Source organism: Lepisma saccharinum, chromosome 23, assembly GCF_977018435.1.
Source record: "Lepisma saccharinum chromosome 23, izLepSacc3.1, whole genome shotgun sequence".
Classification (NCBI taxonomy): Eukaryota; Metazoa; Arthropoda; class Insecta; order Zygentoma; family Lepismatidae; genus Lepisma; species Lepisma saccharinum.
In genome coordinates, this window is record NC_139251.1 from 43639843 (window position 1) to 43655279 (window position 15437).

The window sequence follows — 15437 nt, forward strand, 5'->3', positions numbered from 1 at the left end:
TTTGTGCATGTTATAGTGATCGCAGGCCCACCTGCCGGCTGACCAACTTTTTACTACATAGCTCTTTCTGTCCACCAATCGTCTTAGGGGGTGCGTGCCTCGACTAGTGTAAACAACCTTAGTTGCGAAGCAAAAGCTGTAGGGTAACATCGCTCTTCTGTTACCATGTTGCCAAGCGTACCTATGTTTTTTTTAGTTGTTTTTATTGGCTTGTTTGTACAGTGCTTGTGTACAAATATTTCGTGCATTGTGTACTATTGTACAACGGCGCTGATCAACTCTCTCTCCCGTTTTACAGTACGTTTGGCAACATGCTGTGTATCCCCGACGCTCATTTGTTTCGTCCCGCCATCAACTTTCGGTGCCATGTGACTCGAAAATGCCCGATGTCAATCGAAGAGAATTCAACTGATCGCCGATTCGTTGTTCCCAGCCGGCAGATGGAACTGCGAGCGGTATACCAGTGTAAGCTAAACTATTGCCTTGCGGTTCTAAACTAGATCACTAAATCTTATGATAACATTTGCACGTAGTTTAGGAACACTATATTTACATATTAAGATAACCCAAACTTGTACAGAAAAGAGCTATCGAACTAGTAACAGTCAAATTGCTATGACACGAATGATATTTTTATTGTGTTTGTTACGAGTTAAGAAATGGTCTGCGATATTCTTTCAATTCCATTTTGTTTAATTTAAAAGTACTTGCAAGAATGACGTAATACATTTCTTGTCTGACCAGAATAGCGATGGATGTATATTACAGACAGGCAAGTATCCAAGGGGAGGGCTCTGTGGCTGAAGCCCCCACCCGAAATCCTAAAAATATCGAATTTTAATAGTGTATAGTGATAATTAATTTTACTTCCTTAGCATTATTACATATATTGTATAATAAGTTGTAATATTATTGGTTGATTGATTGATTTATTTGTTGTTTTAAGTCCGCTTTATGCACAGTAAGGCTAATCAGGACTGGACCTACAGTTTAAAGTGGGATCCGAACCACTATGTGCCTCCACCAGGAATAGAACCCGGGACACCTTGATTACAAGGTAACGATGCTACCACTGCGCCATCGGGGAGGCACGTAATATTATTGGTATTACAACTTATACTAGTTGGTATAGTGAGAAAAATCATTTCAGGTTTTCAACTCCCCAACTCTTTTGCCTTTAGACGGCGACTGCTCATATGGGATGAGCTCCCCCAGAAATAAAATTCTGGCTAAGGGCCTGATTACAGGAATTAAAAAAAATATTGGATCATTCACAATCATGCCAGGACTCGAACCTTCAGCGGCTAGATCATGATTCACTAATTACAGTAAACCATGGAGACTGATTTCAGGTTTGGCATTGCCGAAGAATTTGCTGACGTGCGTGACAAACCTGTAACGAATAAAGTATATTCTGCATCTCGCAGCTAATGTACGAAGTGAACAGCCAGTTACCTTGCATCTGGTGAAGACGAGTCGGCTCTCCAGGTCTTGCAACGACAGCAGAGGTCGTCCCTCTCCCTCGGGTTCCATGAGGCCCGACCCCACTGTGATGTCCCTGTACGTATTCTGGAAAAGAAACATTAGGCCTTATTTTGATACTGCAAAGCATATCGGATATGGAGTCCAGTGGAATGGCAGGGAAAATATGAAAAAGGAAGACAGGTAAAATATAAAATGTCTATAATTTAAATGCCAGAAGCATATGAGTGGAGTTCCGGGTATAAATTTAAGAGAAAGATACATCTCTTTGGAGAAGAAGTGGATTGCAAAGAGAAAGGAAAGTCTAAATGCAAGAGGAAGAGGTCTCTGGTTAGAGAATAAATGCACTGGCAAAGTCTAAGTTCAAGTGAAAGAGACATCTGTTTGGAGATAAAGTGGATTGAAAAAAAGACGAGGAAGTCTAAGTGCAAAGAAAGAGACATCTGTTCGGAGATAAAGTGGATTGGAGAGAGACAAGAAAGTCTAAGTGCAAAGAAAGAGACATCTGTTTTGAGATAAAGTAGATTGGAAAGAGAAAATAAAGTCTAAGTGCAAGTGAAAGAGACATCTGTTTGGAAATAAAGTGGATTGGAAAGAGAAAAGAAAGTATAAGTGCAAATGAAAGAGACATCTGTTTTGATATAAAGTAGATTGGAAAGAGAAAATAAAGTCTAAGTGCAAAGTGAAAGAGGCATCTGTTTGGAAATAAAGTGGATTGGAAAGAGAAAAGAAAGTCTAAGTGCAAAGAAAGAGACATCTGTTTTGAGATAAAGTAGATTGGAAAGAGAAAATAAATTCTAAGTGCAAGTGAAAGAGACATCTGTTTGGAAATAAAGTGGATTGGAAAGAGAAAATAAAGTCTAAGTGCAAATGAATGAGACATCTGTTTTGATATAAAGTAGATTGGAAAGAGAAAATAAAGTCTAAGTGCAAAGTGAAAGAGGCATCTGTTTGGAAATACAGTGGATTGGAAAGAATAAATAAAGTCTAAGTGTAAATGAAAGAAACATCTTATTGGAGATAAAGTGGATTGGAAAGAGAGAAGGAAGTCTAAGTGCAAAGAAAGATACATCTGTTTGGAGATAAAGTGGATTGGAGAGAGACAAGAAAGTCTAAGTGCAAAGAAAGAGACATCTCTTTTGAGATAAAGTAGATTGGAAAGAGAAAATAAAGTCTAAGTGCAAGTGAAAGAGACATCTGTTTGTAAATAAAGTGGAATGGAAAGAGAAAAGAAACTATATGTACAAGTGAAAGAGACATCTGTTTGGAAATAAAGTGGATTGGAAGGAGATAAGACAGTCTATGTGCAAAGAAAGAGACATCTGTTTGGAGATAAAGTGTATTGCAAGGAGAAAAGAAAGTCTAAGTGCAAAGAAAGAGAAACCTGTTTGGAGAACACGTACATTGGAAAGGAAAAGCACATCTAATTGCAAGAGAAAGGCATCTCTTTGAGGACCAAGAGTGCAACGTCCACCCACGCAGTGCCCAGCACCAAGGCGCAGGAGTACTGGTACTGGCTGCGTTCAACACGCTAAACACTGCAGTTGGAGGGTCGGCAAAAGTTACCCATATGTGCTAACTGATTCAGTCGTAGTACAAGGACTCAGAAATATCGCAGGGCTAGCTAGGTGCAAAGAAAGACTAAACCAGGTTTATACATATATATGTAACAGTTTATTATAATCGTATCACAAAGATGTCCTTTAGCACACTTACTCAAGTGTCTTTACCTTTACCCTTAGCACTCACTTGCATCAACAAATTGAACAGTATAAATGACAATAAAAATGGCTAACAATCTCATGTCATAAACCTTCACACTGTACTCAGAATTTGAACTCCAGGCCTTTCTGCCTAGTACTTACTGATTTCAAAGAGTGCTTCTCGCTGAGCTAATTTTCAATTTTTTTTTCATTTCACATCCCACTTTTCAGGTTTTTAACCTTTAATTCTCATGTCACAATATTTGATAACATTTACCAAAAACAACGACCACGCAAGGTCTAATAATGAGCGAAGTTAATCCACGTAGAGGTGGACCCATTAACATTTATAGAATACAGCGACCATGTAGGGTCCAATAATAATAAGCGAAACTAATAACCGTAGAGGTGGATCCGTTAACACATTTAAACATTTAGCATGCATTCTTCATCCATACCTTCTTAACAAAATATAATATTGCGACCTCGCAGGGTTGTTAAATGTGGCGACCACGCAGGGTCGTTACATACGCCCCTTCCTCGGGCAAAAATTTTGGTAGAAATTTAAAACTTACAATTTCTGGAAAAAATTTACTAGAAATATTAAAGATCAAACTGGTAAGAGTCTCTGTCTCTTCTACACTTCAGTCACTTGGTCCTCTTCTTCCCCTACTACTTCTCTTCTTCGCTCCGGAGAACATCTGTAAAGGCGAAGGTTGTCGAAGTTGACTCTGTCGACTGGGTTCTTGGTCGTCGGGTTCAACAGCAGGGCAGTGTTGCTTCGAACATCCGTGGCGACATAGGGGCCAATAAACACCTCAAATAGCTTGGCGATTGTCTTATTCCTTCTTGAACTCAGCTTATGGTTCCTGACAAGAACCAAGTCACCTTTAGCAAAGTTACATTTGCGAAGTTTCACCTTAAGTCCAACCTCTTCTAATCTATGGAGCACCTCTTCTATATGTTGGATATGGCTATCGAAATCCACATCAAAAATCAGAATATCGTCTATGTACACTGTCAGATAACTTTCAGTTTCAGGTCCAAAAACTGTATGCATAACTGACACAAAGGTAGACACAGCATTAGATAAGCCGTAAGGCATCTTCAAGAATTCGTACTGGCGACCTTTGTACGAAAAAGCAGTGTATTTTCGGCATTCTGGTTTCAAAGGAATCTGTAAATAGCCTGAAGCTAGATCTAAACTCGAAAAATACTGGGCTTGTTTAAATCTCTGCAATGACTCATCAATAGGTGGCACTGAGCTTTTAGGAACAATCATAATAGCATTTAATAGTCGAAAATCCAGGCACGGTCTTACACTACCATCGGGCTTATCCACCACTAGTAATGGATTGAGATAGGGTGATACCGATGGTTGAATAATGTTCCAGCTTTTCCACAAGCTAAGTTCTTTTTCTAGAGCGGCCCTTTTCGAGAGCGGCACTGGATATGGAGGGCGATGAACTGGTTCGGTACTTTTTAAAAGGATCTCACATTCTGCACTTTCCATGGTACCGGGCTTCTCTGAGAACACTGCTATATATTGATTCAGCACTTGCAGCAACTCCTGTTTCTGGGAATCATTCAGAATGTCTATAGTTTCGACCTTCTCCTTGAGGTCTGTCGGTTTATACATCCACTCTTCGTCTCTTTCTTGGACCTTTTGGATGTACCGGACAATTTCAACATCCAGTGGATTCCCTACATCTTGATCCGGAGTTTTTCCAAAATACAATTTTACCGAGTTTCTTCTGAAATTTATCTCGGCCTCGTGCTGCTTCAAGAATGGCATGCCCAAAAGAAGATCTGTAACAAACCCTCTCAATATAAAAACTTCAGTACTGAACACCATACCTTCAATCTCCAGTTCCACACGTCTGCTGCCAAAGACACGCTTCCTATGGCTCCCAGCAAAATCCACCAATCTTATCTCTGGAACCTTCTGCACTTGAATACCTGGAATTTGTTCCTTTAACTTAGTCCAAACTTCATAACTTAAAATAGAGCATTCGCTCCCAGTATCTATTACACAAGTCACTGGTATATCTATTAACTTTGCAGCCACTGCTGGTGATTTATATCTAATCCTCGATTCTCTTGCGGATTTCAGTTCACTCTGGAATTTTACTTCTTCTGTTTCAGTTAGTTGAAAGTTAACCTTTAGTTCTTGGATAGTTGTATCAGGTCGCTCCTCCGAGGCCCCTTGCCTAAATGGGAACGAAGCACCTAGACAAGGATTTAGTTTGTTTGGCAGGATTGAGACCTTTGATTATGCAAGAAGTCCCGGGTTGTTTCTAGGGCTCCCTCCTGCTCAGAGGTCATAACTTCTCTGGAGGGTGACTGTCTTCCCCTTGGTCCCGATTCTCTAGGTGAGGATCGCCTAGGAGAATTAGGACTACTGCGTCCCTGATTGTTCCTCCTCCAATCGGGAAATCTGCGATCTGGCCCTCGATTTGGTCGATAAGATTCCCATCGACCATTCTCGTTATGGTTCAGTCCTCTGTTACGTCCAAATCTATTAAAATTCCGAGCGCTCCAAGAGTTTTCAGGTTTAGTGTCACCCTTGGTCTCAATGCTTCGCACTTTGAAATTCTTATGGGGAAGTTCTTTACCTTTGAAGTCCTCTTTATTTCTCCAGTAGTCGGGATCATCATATATTTCAAAGTCCTTGAGGAAACTGGTCAATTCGTCAACTGTTCGGGGAGAGTGCGCAAGGCAGAGATTTCGAGTTCTATAAGGTAACTGACCTATGATTAAATTCAGCACCTCGCTTTCGCTGAAGTTGTCACTTAGATTCCTATAGGCGGCGTAAATGCTCCAAGCGAAGCTCTCCATATTTTCATGTACTGGACGGGAATATCTTCTATTTCTTACAGCTGTTAATTGTCTCTGCTTAGCCTTCTCGGAGGCAAACTCTTCTTTAAACTTTATGCAGAAATCAGCATAGCTAACAAAACTGTCTATGCTACCTGCCAGCCAATGTTCAGCTTTACCTGTGAATACTCTAGGTAGCAATTCGAGTCTGTAATTGTCAGGCACTTGCATGAGCTCGAAGCTTACATTGAGCTCACGAAGATATTTCTCAGCTGACTGAGCTTCGATATCACCCTTGAACTTGGGGATGTGTGCGATGTCAGACATTCTAGGCATCTTAAATTCGGTTCTTCGCCGAGGAGATGTCCCGTCGGAACTATCTGCTTCTCTAGGCCGGTTACGCTTATCCGATTGAATGGTTCCCATATAGAAAGGATTCTGCACCACTCTAGGAGGTTCATAAGAGGCTGCTTCAGGATTCAGACTTCTATTTCGTTCAATGGAATCTGGGAGAACATCAGAAGGCACTCCCGGTTGTAGCTGCAACCGTTCAATTTTATCTTGCAGTTCGCCTACTCTTCTGACCATAGACCCAGTCTGCTCCTGTATTTCTTGCCGAAGAGATACCTCCAATTTCTGTGTCTCTCCGCGAAGAGAGTTCACCTTTTCGCCGGTTGCTTTAGCCATCGTTTCTGCAGCTACTTTCTGTTCTTGGACAGCCTTCTCCATAACTACAGTCTGCTCACTCAGAGTCTTTACTGCTGAACTTATGGTTTCTATAGATGCTTCTATCTGCTTAACTCTCTCTGGTTCTTCACTTCCATTTTCCGTCGTACTCTGAGCTACCAATTGCAGACAGACCTCTAAATTTTTCTTCATTTGTTCCTGCTCTTGCTCCATTTCACCACGCCAGACAGCTAAAGGTCCTAATTGTTCTTCCACTACTTTCACTACTTCCAGCTGACAAGAGATTCTAATTTTATCTAATTCCTCCCTAAGACTTTCTAACTGGTCTGTCTTATGTTGGGAGAACAGTGTTCGCATCTCTGTTCGGCTTCTTTCAGCTTCTTGCTGTCTCCTCTCTTCTTGACCTTGAACTAAGGCGTGGAGAGTCTCTAATTCTCTTTCTCTCTTCTCTTCTGCTTCTCGTTTTCCATTTCTCTTTTCTCTTCTGCTTCGCGTTTTTCCATTTCTCTCTTCTCTTCTAGAGACTCTATTAGCGACCTAAATTCTTGTGTCTCTAGTTTTCTTTTAGCTTCTTCTTCTGCTTTCTCTTTCTTTCTAGCTTTCTCTAATTGACCCATATCTTTCTTTCTCTGCTTCTCCTCCTCCGCTTTTTCTTTCTTTCTCTCTTCTTTATCTCTCATCAGCCATTCTAATAACCAATGGTCTGATGGGGTCGTACTAGGAGCACTTGGTTCTTGTCCTAAAACCATCAAGGGTACCGATGAGCAAGTCTTGCATCTGGACTCTGCAGTGGAGACTGAGGTCTCTTCTTGCCCCTCACATTTCCAATGAAACTTCTGTAGACATTGGCAACACTGGAAAGACTCCCTCTCTCCTCCGGTATCCTCACAGCATCCGAACCCAGTTTCTTCATCTACGGTTTTCCTCCCTCTGCTTCTTAAGCTCATACTTGACGCATCCCTTTCCATTTTGGCACACCGTCTATGGTTTCTTCCACTACCGACACTATATCTTCACCTTCGTGAATTCTTTGGAAGAACACCAACACTGACACTTATGAGCCCTTTCTAGTCCTTGTAGCTAAAAGGCTCCCACTGGCTTGCTGGTTTCAGTCTTTACAATCTCTCGGGCCCCACGTTAAGACGCCAAAACTTTACGCAACGTCCACCCACGCAGTGCCCAGCACCAAGGCGCAGGAGTACTGGTACTGGCTGCGTTCAACACGCTAAACACTGCAGTTGGAGGGTCGGCAAAAGTTACCCATATGTGCTAACTGATTCAGTCGTAGTACAAGGACTCAGAAATATCGCAGGGCTAGCTAGGTGCAAAGAAAGACTAAACCAGGTTTATACATATATATGTAACAGTTTATTATAATCGTATCACAAAGATGTCCTTTAGCACACTTACTCAAGTGTCTTTACCTTTACCCTTAGCACTCACTTGCATCAACAAATTGAACAGTATAAATGACAATAAAAATGGCTAACAATCTCATGTCATAAACCTTCACACTGTACTCAGAATTTGAACTCCAGGCCTTTCTGCCTAGTACTTACTGATTTCAAAGAGAGCTTCTCGCTGAGCTAATTTTCAATTTTTTTTTTCATTTCACATCCCACTTTTCAGGTTTTTAACCTTTAATTCTCATGTCACAATATTTGATAACATTTACCAAAAACAACGACCACGCAAGGTCTAATAATGAGCGAAGTTAATCCACGTAGAGGTGGACCCATTAACATTTATAGAATACAGCGACCACGTAGGGTCCAATAATAATAAGCGAAACTAATAACCGTAGAGGTGGATCCGTTAACACATTTAAACATTTAGCATGCATTCTTCATCCATACCTTCTTAACAAAATATAATATTGCGACCTCGCAGGGTTGTTAAATGTGGCGACCACGCAGGGTCGTTACAAGAGAAATGTTAAGATATTTGTTAACGAAAGCTAAAATAACACAGAATTAAACATTAAACAAGTAGAAAGTACGCGTGATAGGGACGGGGTGAAGTGCAAGGAATATGAAGTAGAATCCTAAAGAAGAATCAAATTAAAATTTCAGAGAATGTAAAGCAAGTAGAATGAATGAAATACTACAGGATGTCGAAATAAGAAAGGAATATGATGTATATAGATATATGGAAAATATACTTGTATTTTGATTCAAATATTTCATATAGATGAAATTATAACCATGAATTTAATGATTTAGAACAAACTCTTAATATTTATTAGTAAATTAAGCACAAGTAACATCTTTATAGTTATCTGTCTTAGAATTCAAATACTACATAAATAAATTAAAAAAATATTAATGGATGTTTACTAAATTTTCAAGTGTTTTCTAACCAAACAAGTCAGTTGAATTTTTCTACCATCTATGGACAATAAATACAAGCTCCAGATCTCTATAGCGTAAGTTCATTGTTAGTATGGTTGTACTCTTAATGGTGGAAACGGATGTCCAAAAATAACAGTGGATGTTTTATCAGTGGCGCCGATTGTGTTCGGGTGCAAAAGTGACAAAATGTTGGGGGGGGGGGGAGTAACTGCTCCCTCGCGCCCCTAATCGCCGCCATTGATGTTTTGTTAACATTAACTCCTTGCGTTCACTCATTTAAGAATAATTTGTAGAGAGAAAGAATCGCTCTTAATCAGGGATGTAACGAGAGAGAGAGAGAGAGAGAGCGAGAGCGAGAGAGAGAGAGAGACAAACAAATTAAGAGAGAGAAAGATATAAAAGAAGGAAAGACAGAGGTTAACAGAGAAAGAAAGAAAGAGTGAGATGAGTAGAGAGAGATATAGGGGAAGGAAGAGTGAAAGAGAACTAGAGGAAAGAAGGATAGAAAAAGAAAAGTAGATAAAAGAGAGAAGGAGACAGAAATGAAGAGCGAAAGACAACAAACAGAGAACCAGAGGAAGGAAAGAGAGAGAAGCTGAAAGGAAGAGCGAAGAAGAAACAAAGAGAACCAGAAGAAGGAGAGACAGAGATATGAAAATAGAAAGAGGAGAGAGAGAGAGAGAGAGAGAGAGAGAGTCCTCCAACTCTTTGCACAACCATATGAAATTGTATGGTGACATCAATAGTGCTGAGGAAACTAACCACCATGGAAATTAAGTAGAAGGGCAAATGAAGATCAAGAAAGAACGGGAAGTCTGTAGAGTAAAGGGAAAGAGATGAGAGCGTGCAGTGGATCTGTAAAGGTGGAAGACCAAATGAGAGATTGTCCGTTTTAAAAAGGGACTTAGTTAAGATTTGAGTGAGACTTAAGCCCGAAACACACGGAACTGGATTTCCAGTAGGTATGCCCTAGTTGGCGCTGGACTGGCTACCAATTTGCTAGTTTTCGCCTCACACGATCCTTATCAGCGTACTTGTCGATAGACTTTTGTTCCCATACGAGGGAAGTTGTAATGGCGGCCGCGTGAGATGTAAACAATGTATCACTTCACATTTTTAAAAGCCGATAAATATTCAACCGATAGGAATAACGTTTCGTATAAAACGTTATTAGGTACAAAACAATGGCGCTGCTTAAATACATACTTTACAACGTTTACTGTACACGTATGGAAGAATATTTTAGTTGTTTCAAATGTAAACACCGTGCACTCAGCGTAGATGGTGTAACTCAACGCGCCTTTCATGCTGTATACGTTATACATTGCTGGAGTAACACTCGGAAACCACAGACAAAAGCGCTCCTTTGCACACTCACAGATTATCTTCACATGGCGAAACTTTGCTCTGATTGGCTGTTCCACAGATTCCAGTCGAGGAAAGTAGCAATTAGAACATGTCCTATTCCTCCAAACCAGTCAAGCAGTCAGCCAGGCGGCCATGATTGCTACCTAGAAAGTTAGTTCAGCGCCAACTAGGACATTCCTACTAGAAATCCAGTTCCGTGTGATAGGGGCTTTAGTGCTTGTTCTACTTACTAGCACACTTCATTTTGTTCTAATCATTTTCGTGCTTAATTCGACAATATACACTATATAGCCAAAAGTCACCTGACACCCAAGTGAACGTAGCTGTAGCGTGATGGTCTGGGGCTCATTTTCTTGCTGTGGGCTCGGGTCATTAGTTTTGGTCAATGGCAACATGAACAGTGTTGTTTATGAGGTCATTTTAGACAATAGCTTGCTACCAACCATGTGGTAACAGTTTGGAATGGGCCATTTTCTCCATCAGCACGATAATGCTCTTGCCCATAAAGCAGGGTGGTTGTGCTTTGCTGGCTCACTCAAAATCCCGACTGGAACCCCATAGAATATCTTTGGGATGAACTGGAGCGTCGGTTGCGTGGCAGATCCACTTGACCGAAAACCACCCATGAAGTTTTCAGGAGGCTACAGGACGAATGGGAAAAAAAATCCACCAGCAATATACCGGAACTTAGTGGAAAGCCTGTCCCAAAGAGTAAATGCTGTAATAATAGCGAAGGGAGGTCCGACATCTTATTAGTTACCTGGTTGGTGGCTTTGGAATGACCAGCACTGGGTGTCCAGAGACTTTTGGCTGTATAGTGTACCGTGAGTAAGAATTAAGCTTACCTGAAGCTCTTGAACAACCCGAACGATGGCAGAATAATCGTCGTGAGACACTTTGGTGTGATTCGTTATGGTTTGCATCAGTTTCAATACTTCTCGATAGTGCTAGAAGAGAAATAGATACGTATATCACGAAACTATACATACGCACATAAAGTTACAGCGTATTAATTTCATGCTTAGAAATTATGTACACTTGAAAGAAAATTCACTATGGTAGCAATTTATTTACGTCACAAAGGCTGGATTTGGAGATAAGAGTTTAAGAGGGGATGGATATTCTACCCAAATCACTGAAGGTTATTTTCAGCGGTGTGTAATCATGTAATGGAATCTTCTGCATTACAGTTGTACTCAGGTTCTTAGAAATCAGATTTAGATCCCATATCATTATTAAAATACTGTAATTGAATCTATTTTGAGGAAAGAGATATGGGTAATACAGGTTATTTCTGTCATAAAGTGATATATTAACGAATCTGAAAGTTTGATTCTTAAATACATTACATTTGCCACTTTTTTAGTGAACACTTTGATCTGAAATACTTCAGTAGACAATATAATTTTACTACCCAATTTTTAAAAAATCGTCTAAAATAGTATTTCTTTTACTAATCACTGTGCAAAGTGTTGTATAAGTGATGCCTAAATCTGCAGCTATTTCAGTTTTGGTTTTATGTGGATTAGCGTCCACTTATCGTATAAATGTTACTTTCTGGTCAAGCGTGTAACTGTTCATCTTGCTGTTCTCCATGGCCGACCAGTAGCAACTGTCACTTCTGTGACATGTTGTTGCTTGGTTACGAACAAATCAAATGTATTTTGTGAAAATTAGTACGTATAACACGGAATTAAGTATAAATGCACTACGTACAAATAAGGTTTAATTAACATGTTTTTAAATTATATTTTGCTGGGACGTACAGTAATTTACGTATAAAACAGAATTACGCAGAACGAGTTACGTGTAAAGCAGTCTCAACTGTATTTGTCTTTTGCAACTATTTATTCTCTTTTCTAAACATCCGTTTCAAAATCTCCCGTCTTTGAGAATACGCAGGAAAAAAACCTGTCTTCTAAAATGCAATAGTAATTACGTGGCTTCTAACCTCTAACGGCTTGTGGAGGAAGGCGGTGAGATCCGGTCGCCTTCTGGGAACAGCAGGCTCCACAAGCATCCTCAGGAAGTCGCCGTTCCTCGTCTTCTGAGCCAGGAGGCAGTCGGCTTTCTTCAGGCCCAGGCAGTAGCGTTTGTAGGCAGACGTTAGCGGAGAGATCTGCAGAAGAGAAAAAGCTGCGTTACAATGTTGTCTACTAATCAGGGACAATCAGACTTACTTCCATTTCTTTGGACTTTGCCAGAGCCTTTGATACCATCAACCATGATATTCTAAAAAAATAGAGCTACCCTTACACACAGATACTATAAAACATGCAGGATAACGAAGCTCTGGCGACTGGACGTGTGTTTCATCCTTATGTGCGCTGAGTGTCCCATTACAGCCTCATGTTTTGTTACACACAGAGATAAAAGCTTGTTCGGAATAACACCATATATTTGCATAAATATGTGACAAATAAATGATTATACAAGTAGTAGTATTTACAATAGGATGAGCGCGAGAAAGTATGAACCCCCCTCAAGCAGCTTTGGCCATACTTAAAACTAGCTCAACATGCCCATATGAGCTTTTTGCTCAAGTGTGGAACCCTTGCCTAATCCAAGATTTTTGTAAAAATGCCCTCGGGAATTTCCTGAGAAAGTATGACCCCCCTCAGATTGATTTGTCTATACTTACAAAAGGCACTTCTGTGAGATTGTTGTCCATAAATTTGTCAAAAATATGCCCCTCTTGATATTTTTTTTGCCCACACCTAAAACTACGCAAACGTATTAACACACATACACCTACACCCACCCACACCCACCCACACATATTTACTTCCGGTTCACTTCCGGTTCACTTCCGGTTCACTTCCGGTCTACTTCCTGTCTACTTCCGGTCTACTTCCGGTCCACTTCCGGTCTACTTCCGGTCCACTTCCGGTTTGCCTACTTCCGGTCCACTTCCGGTTTAAGTTCAACTGGATACCATTCAATTTGTTTATCTATTATTAAAACAATGTAATTCTTCTAGAATTGCTCCGTGACTCTCTCATTTCTTACATCATAAACATATGATTTTTCACCTATGAGAATGACGCTACATATGGTGTCATCTGGTAAAGCCTCGTGGAATTCACAGATAATTTTAATGTTTGTCCTGTCATTCACCACAACTTGTTTTCTTTTTGAAGTGTTGATTACAAACATGGGTCTCTGTGTTTTGAATTCATCTGGTGAGTAATACATATCAGTACTGCCAGTAGTGACACGCTTGAAAGCCGAAAAAGCCTCATATAATTTGAGGAAATCATCCTTGGAAATGTCTAAATTATAATTTTCTCTAGGAAATACCTCATTTCTACCATTTTTAAGATATATGTTCTTGATGTTGCAGTTATCAAATTTACTTGAATTTTTTTCCTGATTATTGTGTCTCCCAGTCTGAAACAGTACCACCACAAAATCAGGCATGTCGTATTGTATGCTGGAGAATGAATTTGTAGCATCAAACTCATAATATGTGCCAGATGCGGGCTTCTGTACACATTGATATGTGTGAAATTGCAGAGGAATTTGTGGATTTTTTAGGATATCAGCTTTGTATTTAAGAGCATAACTGGCCTCATATTCAACAACTGGGATTCTTAACTCCATAGTCTGAATAATGCATTTTCCTGCATCTGGTAAGGTATTAGGCAGAGCTTCCCCTGTAGGGTTTAATGTGCTGTACCTCATCAAAGCATTATTATCATTGGCAGCTCTTCTAAATGTAATTCTTAACCCGCCCTTCCACATAATATCTTTGTAATCCGAGAAGAATCCTGGCAACAGGCGCATCGGGAACAATACAGTGTGGCTCTTGGTTAATATTTTATCACCAGCCTCAAATCCACCGATTCTGTAGTAAGAAGCCTCGGTTTTGGATAATTTTAGTGTGGCCAAAGCTGTGGAGGTAATGCCGGGATAATCCACTCTGTTTATAACAACGCCATGCTTTCTGATCTCAATTTCAGAGAACAGATGCGGCACAAAATTATCCACCAATCTTATGTTTGAATTTGCCGGATAATCTGTTCCATCGAGCTTTACAACATCAAATTTGATGTATAGATCTGCTCTGTGGGGGTGTATAAAGCCATCCCCTACATCAAGATCAACCTCAATCTCTGTGTTGGGTTGATTTAAATTTGCAAATGTCCTCCTGTTTGGAGGGAATGATTGTAGCTCATAACTCTCAATATTTTCCATTGTATGTATTTTTATTTAAATGTTAATCTCTATGATAGCAGTTGTTGTGGCTCCAGCAAAATCAACTAATTCTTCTTTTTCATTAGTGACCATCAATTCAATGTAATCTATTCTGTTGTGGCACACAGGAAAATATAATGTTGGGGATGGATTGTAGATGATGGGCTCCATAAATTCGGAATTAGGTTTGAATGTTGCAATGATGCCGGTTTGTTTGTGAGTGCCTATGCCATTTGATTTGGTGATCATACCCTCCGCCACATTACAGTGAATATTCAGAGTCTCTATGGCTAAGAATTTGGGTATATTCATAAAAGTGTGTTTGATGCCTGCTTCAAGTTTTGTGTTGTTCTCAAAGCCTAACAGCTCTCCTATAGTACCCAGATCCACTGTTTCTGTAGCAGATACAATCTCTACTCTGTGAGTGACAGAATTTTGACTTAACACTACACCTCTGGGTAATTGAGCATTTAGAGTGGACAGATTATATTGCCCTGGAGTGATGACAATTTTTTGATCCCCTACTGCAATTTTGTTGTTGTGGTGTGTAATATTAGGGATCAGGTACATGCCGTAAAATGCTCTGAGAGCTATTGTTTTGGGATACACTATGTCATCATGCAATTTGAGTTTCAATATTGAATTTTGGCTGGTGAGATGGAATACCCCCATGATGTTTCAGATACCACAAGGCCTTTTGAAAATTTTCAATTGATGGTTTATTTATTTGAGACATATATCTGAGAACAGATAAACACAAATGTCCGCAATTAACATCTTTGAAGTTTTGAACACGGGCATTATTGTAATAAAGATTAGCTGATTTTAGATA

General features: G+C 40.0%; 1 protein-coding gene across 1 annotated transcript in view; it reads right to left on the reverse strand.

The window, feature by feature from the left end:
* The window catches only part of PsGEF (Protostome-specific GEF), a 296488-nt gene that overhangs the window by 44955 nt on the left and 236096 nt on the right, over window positions 1-15437 (reverse strand). Inside the window, exons 15-17 of the mRNA XM_083144724.1 lie at window positions 12360-12527; window positions 11254-11355; window positions 1456-1569 (exon numbers count right to left, since the gene is read on the reverse strand). Of these exons, the coding sequence (XP_083000850.1) occupies window positions 1456-1569; window positions 11254-11355; window positions 12360-12527 (384 nt within the window). The remainder of the gene's footprint in view (window positions 1-1455; window positions 1570-11253; window positions 11356-12359; window positions 12528-15437) is intronic.